The 19,218-nt window shown below is 37.8% G+C and overlaps 1 protein-coding gene across 1 annotated transcript; it reads left to right on the top strand.

Moving 5' to 3' along the window:
- Positions 1-15,899: 15,899 nt before the first annotated feature.
- On the top strand, positions 15,900-16,887 carry LOC116076229 (olfactory receptor 9K2). Its single transcript, XM_031349905.1, has one exon. The coding sequence runs from the start codon at positions 15,946-15,948 to the stop codon at positions 16,885-16,887; it is 942 nt and encodes a 313-aa protein (XP_031205765.1). The 5' UTR covers positions 15,900-15,945.
- Positions 16,888-19,218: the final 2,331 nt, after the last annotated feature.

Below are 19,218 nucleotides of genomic sequence, written 5' to 3'. Positions count from 1 at the left end.
TCCAATATAATACATTCACTTTTCAGTTTCAAAGCAATTTTCAAAAAAATGTCTGAAACTGTGCTTACTATTCAAGAACAGATCGATTCTTTGGCAGCCGTGGTGCTTCAGAACAGATGGGGACTAGATGTCCTGACATCTAAAGAAGGTGGTCTTTGCCTGTTCCTCCAAGAAGAATGCTGCTTCTACGTCAACCAATCTGGGATAGTAAGAAATAAAATCCAGGAGCTACAGTCAGACATAAAAAATTTCAGGGACTGTGAGACCTCCAGTTCTGAGATTTTTGAAAACCCCATATGGAAGTGGATACTTGGTTTGTAACTCCTTTCCTAGTCATCTTCCTGGTGTTATGATTTGCTCCCTGCCTCATTAATCTTGTTTCTACATTTCTTCAATGACAAATACAAAACATTTCTAACCAAACTATCAATCAGCTCCTGTTACAGGATTACCAGCCACTGCCCACAGATGAGCCACTGTCCACAGAGGAACCTGATGTGAATGTTTACCAAGTGGATCTCGATGGTTAAAGCCAACTATCCCCCATTAACAACGCCCCTAGACAGCAGGAAGTAGCTTTAGAGACATGACACCCTCGGTCCCTTTTCACCATCGGCTTCCCCTTCCCTTTTTCTTTCCTTATTTTTATAATATTAAAAAGGGAGGTATGTTAGCATCAGGGCATCCAAAGCCTGTGGCAATGCATGGGCAGGTCCACAGACCTGTTGCCAGGGCAACAGCCACCATATTCCCAGAATCCATTGGGCTCACCTCCCACCTTTACCTGCAGCCACTACATCAGAACCCATATATATATACGGGGAACATTCCTCCATCTCTCTCTCTCCCCCTCCTCTCTTTCTGCTACTGCCCCCTCTCTCCCTCTCAATTAAACCAGGTGGGAGACATGTGGAACTGTCTGGGCCTAGTGTGGTATGTTCTGATGCAACCCGCCATTCTAACACATCAGTCAGAAGTGCCATTAATTGTATTTTAGTGGGGTAAGTGGTTGTCTTCTGTTTTAGAAAATGGGCTTTAGGATTGGATGTTTATTTTCTATTATCCCTTGGCCCTGAGGGTTGTGGGAAATCCCTGTATGGTGGACAATTTCCCATTGCAAGCAGAAGGTTTTGAATTGAGACCTAGTAAAGACAGGGCCATTTTCAGTTTTTATCTGTTGGGGAATGCCCATAATGGCAAAGGTAGAGACCTTTTTTCTTTGTATGTTAGGCAGATGATGTGGGGAGGCAGATTCTCTATGTTGGAGCTCATGACTTTGGATGGCTACTCTGGCCTTCCTTCCTACACCTCTCATACCATTGGCCAGGGTTTGGAGTTGGGGGTCAATGCTGGCCACTGTGGTTCTATGTTTATTTTATTCCTACTTTCCCCCTCTTAGTGATAACTACTTTAAAAACAAGAAAGCATATTGAAATACTGCTGTATGGAGGTTATACTCAACCCAACTGAGTTATGACATCACATGCCAGGCTCCATTAACAGCCTATCATGGATTCTTGCTTGACCTTGACCTCACTTTGATACTGTACCCACACAAGAGAGGCCCTAAAATCCTAGGCTGGGCTGCCATAACTATTTGTGACTATACATTTTACCATGTTTGTATACCACTTTCCCACTCTTGATTGTTGATTCTCATCAGCATGTTAACCTTACACAGCCCCTGTAGCTACAGGATGGCACTCTTTAGAAACCAAAGAGAAGACAAGGGAAGAGAAAGGAAGACAAGGGAGGAGAATGATGATAACAGGAGGAAGAAAAGGCAAAGTAATGAGGATAACAATAAGGGCATGTTTTGAATCACACCTTAAAATTAGTGATTTATTTTCCACAGTTCTTATGGTAAAAGGGAATCTTTTATTAATGGAAGAGCAACACCCATTCTTGGCTTTGCCCTTCAGGAAGTGAATACCATTACCTTCCTCCTTACATGCTCCTTAGTTGGTGGCCAAGTCTCTGTGAGCCCCATGGGCCTAGGTTAGATGAGTCTGTAAGTCTTCTTGTGGTGTCCTTGACCCTTGCAGCTCACTCACTCCTATCCCCAGGGGCTGGATGTAGGTCATCAACATGTTTGTAGCAAATTGCAGCTTGATTTTCATGTTGGACTCCTAACAAGAAACAGGGGCTGTCTTGGTCTCTGTTCCTGCCATTGGATCACCTCCCTCCTACCTGGGCTGCCTGGTTGGGTCTCAGTGGGAGATGAGGTACCTAAGTCCTGCTGGGACTAGATGTCTCAGGGTGGGGTTGTACTCAAGGGGGGCTCTGAGGATAAGGGGAGGGGCAATAGGAGAAGGGAATTGTAGGCATCAGACTGGAAGGAGAGGAGGGAATAGGGACTGTGATAAGGATATGTAGTTTCTGGGTTATTTCTGCTGTACTTATTACTGTATTAATGCATTATGTTGTAGTAAAAACAATTCAGCACAATAGGGTATGCCTGATTATTGTGCTGCCATATAGTCAGAATATTTTATCATCTGTAAGCTTTATAGGAAAAATATTATGTGTTTGCTTTCTTGCTGTCTTGGTATCAGGGTTTCTATTCCTGCACAAATATCATGACCAAGAAGCAAGTTGGGGAGAAAAGGGTTTATTCAGCTTACACTTTCATGTTGCTGTTCATCTCCAAAGGAAGTCAGGACTGAAACTCAGGACTGGAAGCAGGAGCTGATGCAGAAGCCATGGAGGGATGTTACTTACTGACTTGCTCAGCTTGCTCTTTTATAGAACCCAAGGCTACCAGCCTAGGGATGGCACCACCCACAATGGGCCCTCCCCCCTTGATCACCAACTGAGAAAATGCCCCACAGCTGGATCTCTTGGTGGTACTTCCCCAACTGAAGTTACTTTCTTGGTGATAACTCCAACCTCTGTCAAGTCGACACATAAAAACAGCCAGTACACATGGTAACATCTACTTAACTGACCTGGATAAACAAGAATTCTTAAACTCCAGAACTGTTGACATTGTTGTTTACTATGATGGTGTGACTAAGAAGCAGACAGTAGAAACTATCAATCAAATTTCTTGAAGACAACAATTTAAATTTACTGCATACTTGAAAATAATTTGTTCATTTTTATTTGTTCAACGTTTAATTTTTTACAGCATTTGTCTTGTGTGTGTGTGTGTGTGTGCATGCATGCATGCATGCATGCATCAGCATTATATGCACCTGCGTTATACACTATCTATGGAAAGGTCAGATTTCAGCTCTTAAGAGTCAGTTCTTCATTTCCACCTATCTAGATGAGAGGGAAAACAAAGAATATTAGAGCTTGAAAGAAGGTTTGTTAAAAACTGAATTATCATCAAAATAAAGAAAGAAAGGAGCGGGTTAAGAATGAAGAGAATGCTCTTAAATCCTGAAGAGACTTGGGGGGGGGCTCCTAGAACATCATAGTCCCCCCATGGAAGCCTTCAGGGTCCCCAAGACTAGTCATCTTGGAGACTTCCCCCACCAATCCCTTCCCAGTAGGGTCCATCTGGGACATAACCTGCAGAGGTGAGCTGTACATGGTCCCTGAAACCCATTGTCTTGTTCTGAGCTGGCTCTTTAGTCCTTAGGAAACTTGTGGGACCCCAAGAGTGTCTTGCTCCTCTGTGGAAGACTTTAGGGCCCCAAGAGTTACCAGCCTGGAACCCTGCTCTACCAATCCCATCCTAGTTGGTTTCTTCCCAGACAAAGACTTAAGAGGTGAGTTGCATGTGGTCACCTGAACTTCATTATCTAGCTCTGTCCCAAGGAGACTTGTGGAACCCCCAAGAATGTTCTGTTTCCTTGTGGAGACCTGTGGAGACCCCAAGAACTACCATCTTAGAACATTGCCCTATCAATCCCCTGCAAGTGCCACCTGAAGGACAACAGCCAAATCAGGTACCCTGACCTCCATTATCTGTCCCACAGCTCAAAGCACTTCATGAGAGGTGCTGCTTTCATCAGGATCATCCATCCAACACCAGAAAAAAACAGATGCCTAAAGAATATGATCAACAAGACCCAAGGCAATATGCTTCCACCAGAGCCCAGCTCTTTTACTACAGCAAACCCTGGCTATCCTAATGAAAATGAAGCACAAGAAGATGGTCTTAAATCCAATCTTATAAAAATGATAGAAGCCTTTAGAGAGGGAATGAATAAATCTATTAAAGAAATATAGGAAAATATATCCAAACAGGTAGAGGCATTGAAAGAGGAGACAAATAAAAATAAAATATAGGAAAATACAATTAAACAGGTGAAGGGTATGAATAAAACTGTTCAAGTCTTGAAAAAGGGAATAGAAGCAATAATGAAAACACAAACTGAGGCAATCCTGGAGATAGAAAACCTAAGAAAGAGAACAGGAAACACAGACAAAAGCATTACCACATAATACAGGAGATTGAAAAGAAAATCTCAAGGGTAGGAGATACAATAGAAGAAATCAATATCAAAGAAAATGCAAAATTTAAAAAGTCCATGTCACAAAACATTCAGGAAATTTGGGACACTATGAAAAGACCAACCAGAAGAATAATAGGAATAGAAGAAGATTCCTAGCTCAAAGGTCCAAAAAACATCTTTAACAAAATCATAGAAGAAAATTTCCCTAACCTAAAAAAATGCATATAAATGTACAAGAAGCTTACACAACACCAAACAGATTGGATCAGAAAAGAAAATCCTCCTGCCACATGATAATCAAACCACAGAACAAAGCATGAATTTTATTTTATTTTATTTTATTATTTTTTATTTTTTATTTTTTTCATTTTTCGAGACAGGGTTTCTCTGTGTAGCCCTGGCTGTCCTGGAATTCACTCTGTATACCAGGCTGGCATCGAACTCAGAAATCCACCTGCCTCTGCCTCCCAAGTGCTGGGATTAAAGGTGTGCACCAACACCACCCGGCCAGAAGAACAAATTTTAAAAGCTGCAAGGGGAAATAGCCAAGTAACATATAAAACAGACCAATTAGAATTATACCTAATTTCTCAACTGAGACTCTAGAAGCTAGAAGGGCCTGGACAGATGTCTTGCAGACCCTAAGAGACCCGGAATGCCAGCCCAGGCTACTATACTCATAGACAGAGAAAACTAAGACATTCCATGACAAAACCAAACTTTAATGGTACCTTTTCACTAACCCAGCCCTACAGAGGATACTAGAAGGAAAACTTCGACTCAATGAGAATGATTACACTTAAGAAAACACAAAAATATATAATTTCATATCGTTTATACCAATAACAGGGAAACAAATGCACACGCGCACACACGCACACACACACACACACACACACACACACACACACACACACACATATACACACTGCCATCAACAACATCAAAATAGCAGGAAGGAATTGTTATCTTCCCTCTTGACTTCAGTCATCCACCGTACTCCTGGCAGCCTCTGTTTGGGGGCTAACACCTGGGAGCTAAGACAGATGCTCTCTGCTGACTGTTCATTTTTGAAGAAGCTGCCTGAGTATGCCCACCACCTGAGTATGCCCATCACCTGAGCACGCCCACTGCCTGAGCCAGTCAGCTGCCTGAAGATCTTCTGAACCTGGGGACTTTGGCACCTGAACTTTCTTTGTAGTGTAATCTAGAGACTTGTTTTCAGTTTCTCCTGTGACTATAAAAACCCTGGTTTATTCTCAGTAAAGCAGAGCCTTGATTGGCACACAACTTGGCTTTGTGTTTTCTCTTTGCATTTCAAACCCTCTATTTCAGGTCCTTTATTCCCTCCTGGCTGAGGTGAACCCCGTTTGTGAAACTGTGGGAAGTTTCAGGAATAACTATTGGTCATTATCTCTCAACACCAATTGACCCAATTGCCAAGTAAAAGGACACAGGATAACAGAATGGATGTTTAAATAGAATCCATCATTCTGCTGTATACAAGAAACACATCTCAGCAACAAAGAAAGACCTTATCTCGGAATAAAATGCTCAAAAACTTTTTTTGTAAGCAAACAGACCTAAGAAGTCTAATGAAAGAGACTTTCAGCCAAGAGTAATGAAAAGAGACAGGGAAGGACACTTAATACTAATCAAAGTAAAAATCCACCAAGAGGACATCTCAGTTCTGAACATCTATGCCTCAAGTGCAAAGACACCCACATTCTCAAAAGAAATATTACTAAAGCTTAAATCACACATTGAATTGTCCCAACTGGCAGGACTTAAACAACAGGGTTCTCCAGGGAAGGGAACAACAACAACAAATTGGGATCAGAAGATGCGAAGGAAAGAGACAAGACAAAAAAATCTGTTCAAGTCTCAGTTTACTCTAGGGAAACAAAGGGCTTATAAAGATACAAACCAGAAAGGTATTTGCCCAGGTGCATGGGCCAAACCGGTATTATGGCTTGGTTACACATTAAGTGGAGTGTTCCCATTGTAAAATGTCCAGAAAGGAATGTCCTCATTGTAAAAGTCCAGAAAGTCCCCTATTGTAAAATGTCCCGAGTTAACTATGGGAATGGAAGCAAGATAGTGGAAGAAACAAAAGAGTGTTAGTTAATAGATGATGGCCCAGAGACAAGATGGAGACTGAGGTGCCAGGGGCTTATAGGTCCCAACATTGAATTGCATACATTAATAGTGGGAGACTTCAACATCCCATTCTCACTGATGGATATGTCTTTGAGATAGACACTAAACAGAGGTTATGATTCAAATGGACCTAACACAGATATTATAGAAGATTTCACCCAAACACAAAAGAATATATCTTATTTTCAGCACCTCATGGAATCTTCTCCACAATTGACCATTTAATCAGTAACAGAGTAAGCCTCAACACATACAAAAATATCAAAATACCTCTGACCTATCTGTCTTATCAGGTCACCATGGATTAAAGTTGGTCTTCAACAACAATAGAAACAAGAGAAAGCATATATACTCATGGAAACTGAATGACTATTCAATGATCACTGATTCAGGAAAGAAATAAAAAAAATGAAAGACTTTCTAGAATTCAATGAAAATAAGGGGTACAGCATACTCATACTTAAGGGACACTATGAAAGAAGTGCTAAGAGGAAAATTCATAACACTGAGTCTCCATAAAGAATTTGGAGAGTTCTCACATGAACAAATTTAAAGTATACCTGAAGTCTCTAGAATAAAAAGAAACAAACTCACCCAGGAAGAGTAGATGGCAGGAAATAATCAAACTCAGGGCTGAAACCAATCACTTAGAAACAAAGAGAACAATACAAACAATCAAAAAAAAAAAACAAACAAACAAGTGCTGTTTTTTTTGAGAAATTCAGCTAGATAGATAATTCTTTATCCAAACTAAGTAAAAGGCAGAGAGACAGAACCCAAATTAAAAAAAAATCAAAATCAAAAATGGAGACATAACAATGGACACATGGGAAATCCAAAGACTCATTAGGTCTTACTTCAAAAGACTGCACTCCACAAAATTAGAAATTCCAAATGAAATGAATGATTTTCTAGACATACTACCAAAGCTAAATCAAGATGAGGTAAAGTATCAGATTAGTCCTATAACCCCTAAGAAAATAGAAGTCATTAAAAGTATCTCAGCCAAACCAAAGCAAACCAAAACTAAAACCAACCAACCAAACAAACAAAAAACAGAAACAACAACAACAACAACAACAAAAAACAACCCAAAAACCAAAATCCAGGCCAGATGGATTTGGTGCAGAATTCTACAAGACATTCAAAGATGACCATACTCCTCAAACTATTCTACAAAACAGAAACAGAAGATACATTGCCAAACTCATTCTATGAGACCACGGTCACCCTGATACCTAAAACACACAAAGACTCAATACAAAATGAGAATTTCAGACCAATTTCCACTATGAACATCTGTGCAAAAATAGTCAATAAAATACTAGCAAACTAAATCCAAGAATACATGAAAGATATCATCCACTGTGATAAAGTAGGCTTTATTCTGGGGATGTAGAAAAACCACATGATTATCTCATTACATGTTGAAAAAGCCTTTGACAAAATTCAGTACCCCTTCATGTTAAAAGTCTTGGATAGATCATGGGTAAAAGGTACATACATAAACAAAATAAAGACAATATACACCAAGCCAATAGACAACATTAAATTAAATGGAGAGAAACTTTAAGCAATTACACTAAAATTAGGAATAAGGCAAGGCTGTCCACTCTCCCCATATTTTTTCAATATAGCATTTGAAGTCAAAGTATCACTATTCACAGATGATACAATAATATATGTAAGTGACCTCAAAAATTCTACCAGAGAACTCCTATACCTGATTAATACCTTCAGCAAAGTGGCTGGATATAAAATTAACTCAAAGAAATCAGTAGTGCTCCTCAATGCAAGCAATCAATGAACTAAGAAAAATTTAGGGAGACAATACCCTTCACAATATCCACAAATAATAATAATAATAATAATATTTCAATGTAACTCTAACCAAACAAGTGAAATCCTGTATGTCAAGAACTTCAAATCTCTGAAGAAAGAAACTGAGGAAGATATCAGAAGATGGAAAAATCTTCCATGCTCATGGATTTGTAGGATTAACATAGTGAAATTGACCTTACCAAAGGCACTCTAGAGATTCAATGCAATCTGCATAAATATTTCAACACATTTTTTACAGATCTTGAAAAAACAATTCTCAATTTCATATGGAAAAACAAAACCTAGGATAGCTAAAACAATCTTGAACAATAAAAGAACTTATAGCGATATCAGTATCCCTGTTTTTAAGGTGTACTACAGAGCAATAGTAATAAATACTACATGGCATTTCTATAGAAATAGACAGGGTTGATCAACAGAACAGGACCAAAGCCTTAGAAATAAACCCACAAACCTCATGAAACTGCTGCAAGTCAGAAAACACTATTAATAGGACAAAACAACAGCCTACAGATTGGGAAATGACCTTCACCACTCCTATATAACTGACAGAAGTCTAGTATCCAAAATATATAAACAACTCAAGAAGTAAGGCACCAACAACCCAAGTAATCCAATTAAAAAATGAGGCACAGAGATAAACAGAGAATTCTCAACAGAGGAATCTCAAATGGCCTAGAAACACCTAAAGAAATGTTCAATGCCCTTAGTCATCAGGGAAATGCAAATGTAAATGATTCTGAGATTCTGTCTTACACTCATCAGAATGGCTAAGATCAAAAAACTCAAGGGACAACACATTCTGGCGAAGTTGTGGAGAAAGACAAATACTCTTCTGGGAGTGGGAGTGGAAACTAGTACAACCACTATGGAAGTCAATTTGGTGATTTCTCAGAAGTTTGGAGTAGTTCTTTCTCAAGAACTAGCTCTACCACTCCTGGGCATATAGCTAAAAGATGCTTCGCCACCCCACAAGGACACTTACTCAACAATGTTCATAGCAGCCTTATCTGTAATAGTCAGAAACTGGAAACAACCCAGATATCCCTCAACTGAAATAAAGAAAATGTGGTCCATTTACACAATGGAGTACTACTCAGTCATTAAAAACAAGGACATCATAAATCTTATATGCAAATGAGTAAAACTAGAAAATATCATCCTGAGTGAGGTAACCCAGACCCAAAAGGACAGGACATGAAAGGTATCTACTCACTTATAAGTGAATATTAGCCATAAAGTACAGGATAATCACACTATAATCAACAGACCTAAAGAGGCCAAATAACAAGAGTGGGGGGCAAGGGGAGGATTATTGACTCTTCTTTAGAAGAGGAAACAAAATATTTATTGGAAATCAACAGAAGGAGGAAACTGCATGGGAGAAGGAAATGGTCTCAGGGGTAGGAGATCAGATGTAGGGAGAGTAGGAGAGAGAGAGAGAGAGAGAGAGAGAGAGAGAGAGAGAGAGAGAGAGAGAGAGAGAGAGAGAGAGAGAGAGAGAGAGAGAGGAAATAGGTGGGAGGGGGAGCAATCTCTAGGACTTGCCAGAGAACTGAGAACTGGAATGGGTAGAGTCCCCAGAGAGTATATTGGTGCGAGTCTAGCTGAGACTTATAGCAGTGGGGATATGGAAGCGGCCACTTCTTCTAGCCAGGTAGGACTTCTAGTTCAGGGGTAAGGACAGCAACCCACCCACAAAATCTTCCAACCAAAATGTGTCCTGCCTACAAGAAGTACTGGGACAAAGAGCAGAGATGGAGGGTATGGCCAAACAATGACTGCCCTAAATTGAGACCCATCCCATGAATAAGAACCAATCCCTCACAATATTAATGATACTCTGATATGCTGGCAGACAGGAGCCTAGCATAAGTGTCCTCTGAGAGGCTACTACACCCAGTAGCTGACTGAAACATAGGCTTTAGGCTGATACCTAAAGCCAAACATTGGATGGAACTTGGGACTCTTATGGAAGAGTTGGGGGAAAGGATTGAAGGCACTGAAGGGGATAGGAACTCCACAGGAGAACCAACAAAGTCAACTAACCTGGACCCTTGGGGGTTCCCAGAGCTTAAACCACCAACCAAAGAGTGAGCCCAGGATGGATGCAGCCTCACTGCACACATGTAGCATATGAACATCATGGTCTTCATGCAGGTCCTCCTGCAACTGGAGCAGGGGCTGTCCTTGAGTCTGTTACCTGCCTGTCTGTGGATACTGTTCCCTTAAATGGTCTGCCTTGTCTGGCCTCAGTTGGAGAGGAATCTCCTAGCCTTGCAGTGACTTGATGTGCAGAGGATGGGGTGTTTCATGGGAGGGACTAACTTCCAGAGGGAGACCCCTCCTTCGCAAAGGAGAAAGGGAGAGTGGAATCTATATGAGGGGGTTATTGGGGCAACGGGGGGGGGCTGATATTGGTATGTATAAAGATATTTAATTGTAAAAAAAAAAAAGAGAGAGAGAGAGAAAGGAATGAAGAGAACAAGCAAGGTCTCACAAAGGAACCAACCATTCCAAAAAGTAACCAGAAGTCACATGCTTCACTCCAAGATGGGGTAAAAGAAGCTGGAAGCAGCTGCTTAGTAAAATGCTCCATACCCAAGCATGCTTATTTAAAAACTTTCTTAAAAGTCGTTGCTCTGGGTCAGGCTGACAACTTGACTCTGTGACAGGAAAAAAGGGCAAAAATAGAACATCCCAGGAAAAGACACTTTGTTTGCACTTGAGAACAATGCCTGATGGACGTGAGTACCATGTGGAGTACCATGTGGCTTCCTGCCATTTTGGTTGATGACCTGGTAATCACATGGCCTGCCTCCTTCTTACTGGGTGACCTCATCAGAATGGAAGCATGCCACGTAACTTTACCATCATCTAGGCTAAAATAATCATGTGTTATACCTCTATCATTGTGTTCTCGTTTTAGACTAAGAAAGCAGCGCCAGGTTTCCAAAATGGTTTGCTTTAAAACTGGATAATACAAAGCTGGGCAGTGGTGGCACACGCCTTTAATCCCAGCACTTGGGAGGCAGAGGCAGACAGATTTGAGTTCGAGGCCAGCCTGGTCTACAGAGTGAGTTCCTGGACAGCCAGGACTATGCAGAGAAACCCTGTCTCAAAAAACCACAAAAAACAAAAAACAAACAAACAAACAAACAAACAAAAAAACTGGATCATACAAAACAGTGACATTTTTGCTATATTTGTTAAGCTTTAGCTATCTGGAGAAATAGTGTTGTATAAAAACTGAGGCATTTTGTAAAAGTACTATAAAAGAATCATAAATATGAAGATCCTAGTTTCTCTGTAGATAGTATTTAGTATTTATGGTTTAAAAAATTTCTCAGCTTTATGAGGATCTGTCACACTGATTTCCCTTTGCCAGTAGGCATCAATTGCAAATAGCTTCTCAGTTAGGGGTGAGACTTTGTGTCTACAACCTCTTCTCAGTGTTAGAATTTTGTTTGGCTTGAATCTGTGAAGGTCTTATTTGTGCTGATAATGGCCCAGATCAATAAAATAAATGACAGCATTTGCTAGTTAGAATGTGGGCAAGTGGGGACACTTATCATTGCTAGTGAGAGGGCAAACTGGAATAGCCACTTTGTTAATTGAACATTTTAAGGAATAATCTGGAAGGGGTTATATGAAGGAGTAGGAAGACAATATGCCATATATACTATATACATGTATGAAATTATCAAAGAATTAATAACATATATTAAAAAGTAACAATGAACCTGACTTAAGTCCAGTCAGCCATAGTTTAGTCATAACTTGACAAATTAGATGTATTGCTGAGCTTGTCCATTTTATCATTTTACCTCTGTGTTTCATATTCTTGGTCATAAATGACAAACATAGTTAATAATAATTGAGGGGAATTAGACTATTACTATATTACAAAGAACAATAGTCCCTTTAGTATCTATACTGCCTTGTTTAACAAAAATTTTAAAAGGCAAAACTTCAAATGCTTTTTTTTGGTACAGAAATTAAAGAAAGGGATCATTTTAAGTTATCTCAAAGATTCACATAAGGAAAGAAATGTTCTCCAACATGGAATTAATTTTTATTATGATTTTTAAAAATATCTAGATTTTCCATTTCCCTCACCTGCTTGATTTTGGAACATAGATATCTTAATAATTAAGTTGTATTTCTTTTTATCCCCAGAGGGCTGTCTCCCAGAAGGGTGAGAGAAATCTCAATGCTATGCTTATTTGTGAATGGTATAATATTATACTGAGTCTAAAGCCCTTCTGAATAGCTTTTTCTGATATAGCTTTGGTAGATTAGAGGTCCCAGATGTCACAGGACCTGGACATATATATGCACTGTAACATATTTCCTTCCTTAAAGTATATAAAAATTTAAGAATACATCCCAAAAATATTCTGCTGGTTGATTCTTCAGCTTGACTTTGCAAGTTTACAAATTATAGTTCCTAGATCACTTAAGCTTTAGCAGTTCAACATTCAGAAAGCTAATCTCAACTCTCTCCTATGTAAGACTACAATTTTTCAAGAAAACAATGACACAGAAGACTGCTTTTAAATGGAAAATAATGATGAGTATAGGTTATGCTTTTTTTGTGGAAGACTATGAAACTCAGACCATGAATGTATGTTTGAAAGATTAGGCTTATTTAATCCTAAAATAGTTTTAAAATACTTACAACTGTGATAGAATAATTCATTAAATTTATGTTTAGCCTCCATAGAACTAAAATAATTCATCAAAAAGAAGGAACCTTGGAATTCTACTGCTTCGTTTAAAAGAGAATCTGACAAATCACCACACCATAGAAGGTAACAGTAACTTTAAACATATTTAGGATTAAACAAGTATTAAGTCATCAGCTGACTAACTTCATGGTTTCTACTGAGCAAAGAGTTCCTTTCTTAAGATATGAATGGCTCTGCTTGTAAATTTGTTGATATTTATATGTTAATCTCTACCACACTTATAGAACATTGCTATGATTTTGCATGCCCATCACCACTCAATTATTACTAATATAGTAAATATATACTACAATCACTAAAGACCATTGACCAGATTCAGAATATGCTAACAAATATATAGAAATCAGGCAGCTGAGTTTCATTTTAAAGAAGCTAAAGTGATAATGGATATTTGTCACTATACTAGTAAACATTTGTCATTAGTATTAAACTAGCATAGATGATGAGAAAATGAGATAAGAATAAATATTATTTATTCTTGGGTTTTGGGTCTAGACAATATTAAAGATAATCAGCTGTTTGCAAATATTACTTGACTCCTCAACTTTCTTTCATTGCTTCAGTATCTCACATTCCATCATACTCTCTCTGTCCCAATTTAGAAGCTTCTGTCCCTGTAATATCTGGACATGTAGCTTTTGAGAGATTTTGTTTTTATTGCTCAAAACTGTGTTGTTGAATAATGGTCATTACTTTTATCTTAGTCATTGATTTTATGACATAATACAATCACATTTCTCACCCATGTCTTCATTCCCTACACTTTAAAAATTTAACAAGTTCCTTACTACAAATTAGATTGACTTATCCCAAAAGCCCATATGCATACTACAAATTTCCAAGAAAATGAAAATTGATTATTTGAGTATGATTTAATTGGCCAATTATAGAAGAAATATGATATAATGGATAACATTAGTAGGAAGACTTTGCCATGGAGTCAAATGACTTATGAATGTCTGTCATTTAATCTCCATAAGAAAACTTAGGCTTATATTATTCTTATTCTCTTTATATGTGATAAAGCAATTTTGCATAAGAAACCATGTCCAATGTCTATCTCAGCTTAAAGCATATGCTATGCTGCATAACTACATAACTCTGAAGCCTTCAAGATGGACCCTGAGTCTGCATGCTTTATTAGTCTATTTTAATTTCTATAATAAGTATATGTTGATAATTGGTATTTACAGTATACAAATGATATGCTGACCACAGTTATTTGTGATCATGGGAGAGCTATTATTATGTGAAAATATTCAATACTAATATTAATTTATGTTAATAATTGCTATTATTCTTGGAAAATATGCTCTACCCAGGTTGAAGAATTAAGGAATGTTATTAAACATAATAATGCTAAAGTCTATTAAAGAAACAGGAAGTTTTTATTGATGGTAATACAACATGATTTATCAGGAGTATAGATGCTAGAAACAAATTTCTTTAGTTTATAACTCCAATACTAGTTAGTAAATATCAAAAAGATTAGTTCTCTACACCTTTTCAGGAAACATGGAAATACAGCAGTATTTGTGTGCTATTATTATTGTACATATTCAATTAGCTATCTGAAATGCATATAGAAAGTGTTGGCATAAAAATGTCATATAAATGTTAGCTTTAATTAGTATTGCCCATATGAAATTCAAAAGGGAAATAAAAAGTTGGATGTATAGTTAATATCGTGACTACAAAGTCAGCAATATCTTACAAAGGAATCAATGACAGATATAAAGTCATGTGCAGGGTAAACGGAAAGAAATCAAACTCTCACACATAGATATTTTGTTCAGTGGTTATTACCAAATAACATTTAACACTTCTGTTCATTTTTCTTAAAGAATGTTGAACTGTGAGAATAAAGAAAGATTTTTTTCTTTATGAGATTGTATGGTCCACTTGAGAGAGAAAACAATCCTACAAGGAATGTTAAACTTTTTTCATTTGCAGTTCACTATGCACACCCTTTTAGTTGTATATAAATTCAATCAAAATACAAAGGTTTTAGACCCACAAAAGGAAATTAAACATATTGGGTAACTGAAAACTAATCAGTCACTTGTATTGGCATATGTTCATTATGCATAGTGTTTGGTATAACAGACACTTTCATGCATATCTCATTGATCAAGTTCAGACCTTTCTATTCCCTCTCTTTAGTACCCTCTTCCTATATCTCTCTGCTAGTAGTTTTTCACTTGTCTTTATTTCATATAAATGTGTATATATCTATATCTATATAAACATATATGAACTTATGTATCCATAAAGACTTCAAAACATAGTTTAAGAATTATTCACTCTCTAAGTCTCAAATTTTTATAAATGAATGCATGAATGAATTAGTATTCAGAAATGAGTACTAAAGTACTAAGGTTGTATCTCTAAACACAGACTATGTAAATTGCTATCTCTATAGCATTTCTTAAATTCTCTATGCTCACTTCCTGTCACTGCCTCACAATATTAAAATTAATGTATGCAGTAGCAAAGGAATGTATAGATCAGTGGTATAGTAAATATGAGTGATTTTAAGAGGAAGATACTCTATTGTATATTTAAGGGAAATGCTGAATTATATCAATTTTAGAAATTGAAAATTGAAAATAAGAAGTAGTCCACATTAACTGGTTGAATTCAGTTTAAGTTGAAGTATTTTGAAGCTTAAATACTTACTATTACAGACTTGCAGACCCCTGTCCTGTAGCAGCAATTTATAACATAAGGTCAAACTAAGAGTTTGTTTATTTTGCCTTGTGCCTCTCAATCAGGTCTCTTCCATGGGCGACAGGGAAACAAGCAATCACTCAGATCTGACTGACTTCATCCTTGTAGGCTTCAGGGTCAGCTCTGAGCTTCATATCCTCCTCTTCCTGCTCTTTCTGTTTGTATATGCCATGATCCTTCTAGGAAACCTTGGGATGATGGCCATCATTGTGACTGATCCCAGGCTGAACACACCAATGTATTTCTTCCTAGGCAACCTCTCCTTCATCGACCTCTTCTACTCATCTGTTATTGCACCGAAGGCTATGAGCAACTTTTGGACTGAGAACAAGTCCATCTCATTTGCAGGCTGTGTGGCCCAGATCTTTCTCTTTGCACTCTTCATTGTGGCTGAAGGATTTCTCCTGGCAGCCATGGCTTATGACCGTTTCATTGCTATCTGCAACCCACTCCTGTATTCTGTTCACATGTCCACACGACTCTGCACTCAGTTGGTGGCAGGCTCTTATTTTTGTGGCTGCATCAGCTCTGTTCTCCAGACCAGCATGACATTTACTTTATCCTTTTGTGCTTCTCGAGCCATTGACCACTTTTACTGTGATAGTCGCCCACTTCAGAGACTCTCCTGTTCTGACCTTTTCATACACAAAATAGTATCTTTTTCTTTATCTGGCATCATTATCTTACCTACCATTATAGTCATTGTTGTTTCCTACATGTATATTGTGTCCACTGTTCTAAAGATACGCTCCACGGAGGGAAGGAAGAAAGCCTTCTCCACTTGCAGCTCTCACCTGGGTGTCGTGAGTGTGCTGTATGGTGCTGTTTTCTTCATGTATCTCACCCCTAACCGATTTCCTGAACTGAGTAAGCTGGCTTCTTTGTGCTATGCCCTAGTCACACCTATGCTGAATCCTCTGATTTACTCTCTGAGAAACAAAGATGTTAAAGAAGCTCTAAGCAAACTTCTAGAAAAGAAAAAATCCAGTGGTTGATTTTTTTCCATTCTACAAGTAGTGTTTTGAGTATTGATTTCATACTTTTTGTGGCCAATGATAAAATTTTCTCCTATTATAACAATGCTATTAGAAGCCTATTGTATACAGTGAATCATCATGAATTATGACATCTTTGCCCCTCCGGTAATCCTTAAATTCATGTACATGTCAATGTCCTAGGGAGTTTTTTTATATATCATCCTTTCTTTCCAAATCTAATAACATTTTATTTCATAAAGGATTGTGTGTCTTAGTGTTTAAAGTGTTTTAATCTTTACCGTACTTATTAAACACTAAATTTAATAAATTTGATCTCTTTGATTGCCTTTTTTTCCTAATCATAATCTTGATAACCCACAAAGTAACAAATTTCATTCTTAAAAAATATATTGGTTTTATGTTTTTCACTGTTATTAGTGTATTGAATTCTCATCAAACCTCAGTTTAATAAGTATTTACATGAAGTCTTAACTACATACACTAATTTGAAATTTTCTCTGAGAATGCCAGGCATTGTGCAGTTCTTTGAGCCACACAAAATATAAATCTGAATAAAAGAACCAAGTTAGAAGATGAATCACTGGCAAGTATTGAGTATTCATTACTTTAATTTGATCCTTCATAGTAATGCATTGTGTTAATTATTAATGGGGGTATTTAATAAATATACAGAGTAGATGAACCATGAAAATAGTATGTTTTCTAAAATATACTCACCTATCTCTCTGTGCATGTTGATTTATTTAGTAAATTCTACCCAATACATTTACACATGTTTTGATATTGTGATAGGCATAGGAATGAATCACTTCATTCTTTGGAGTATTCACAGTATAGTATATGAGCTAAATCTCTGGGCAGTCAATTAAATGCCAAAGGCTGTGTGCCAAAAATGCTCTTTAAGGTCATACTTTGAGGTGGCAGAGCACTGATGGTTGGTAAGTAGAGATAATTTTCTTGATTAAAAAATGGATTTAAAAGGTACAAGTTTGAATTTAGAGACCGTCCTACCTGGGGATTCTTCCCATATATAATCACCAAACCCAGATACTATTGTGGATTCCAACAAGTGCTGGCTGACAGGACCCTGATATAGCTGTCTCCTGAGAGGTTCTGCCAGTGCTTGACTAATACAGAAGTGGAGGCTCACAGCCATCCATTGGACTGAGCACAGGGTCCCCAATGAAGGAACTAGAGGAAGGATGCAAGGAGCTGAAGGGGTTTGCAGCCCCATAAGAGGAACAACAATATTAACTAACTAGTACCTCCAGAACTCCCAGGGACTAAACCTCCAACGAAAGAGCACACATGGTGGGACTTATGGCTCCATTTGCATAAGTAGCAGAGGATGGCCTTGTCGTTCATCAGTGGTAGGAAAGGCCTATTTGTTCTCCACCATGGGCTCACATTACAAAACTGTAAGTAAGCTAATTAAATGTTTCTTTCATAAGAGTTTCCTTGGTCTTTTCACAGCAACAGAACAATGACTAAGACAAAGCCCAAAGCTTCAGAGCTTCAGAATGAGACTATAGTTGATATAGTGTCCTTAAAGATGAAATTTGGACTGCAAGTGGATCACATATTTGTAGGAAGAAGTTACAAGAACAAAAAGAATCTTCAGAGTTTCAGGTGCATAGAGCTTAACATATGCAGAGACACCAAGAGAATTGCCATTTAGAGATCAAGAAAAAAAAAAACCTCAGATGCAAGAACTCTGATAGTAGCTTCATCTTAGACATCAGCCTCCATAGCTATAAGAAAGTATTTTTGTGGTAACTATACCTGGTTAGTTGTATTTTGTTATGATGGACTGAAAAAATTCATATGATTAGGTGATTCATAAGAAAAACAACCATATTTGTTTCCATACAAAAAGGTGTTTTATGGAGAAAATCCAAAACTCTCAGCAGTAGCATCAACAAAAACTTTCTGCAAGTAATGGTTGGTTATAGTAAGTTTTCTGAAACAAGGTTAAAATACAAAAGCCCATTTATTTTCTACATACTATCAACATTGCAATTTGAAATTTAAAACATGCTGTGGAGATGAAAACATCAGAATGATAGAATAGAAATCCTAGTTCTTTGTGTAAACACAAATTTAACAATAATGCAAGAAGCAAAAAACATTTGTGAGAATTCTAGAATACAGTTAAAATTGTGCAAAACTCCTAGGAATCCATAAAGTCAAGATTACTTTCATCAAAATGGATAACTTTTTCCTCTGTGGAATACATATTCAGATACAAACTGGTTCAGCTAAGTACCCAGATGTAGGCAGCCGCTTGGAGGCAGCTGCTTGGACAATCGAGTCCAAGATGGCAGCAGC

Source organism: Mastomys coucha, unplaced genomic scaffold (genome assembly GCF_008632895.1).
Source record: "Mastomys coucha isolate ucsf_1 unplaced genomic scaffold, UCSF_Mcou_1 pScaffold4, whole genome shotgun sequence".
NCBI classification, from domain to species: Eukaryota; Metazoa; Chordata; class Mammalia; order Rodentia; family Muridae; genus Mastomys; species Mastomys coucha.
Note: the sequence above shows the minus strand (reverse complement) of the source record. Positions and strands in the feature narration are given on the sequence as shown.

Coding starts and splice junctions, on each gene's coding strand:
- LOC116076229 (XM_031349905.1), top strand. CDS start 15,946: ATGGGCGACAGGGAAACAAGCAATCACTCAGATCTGACTGACTTCATC.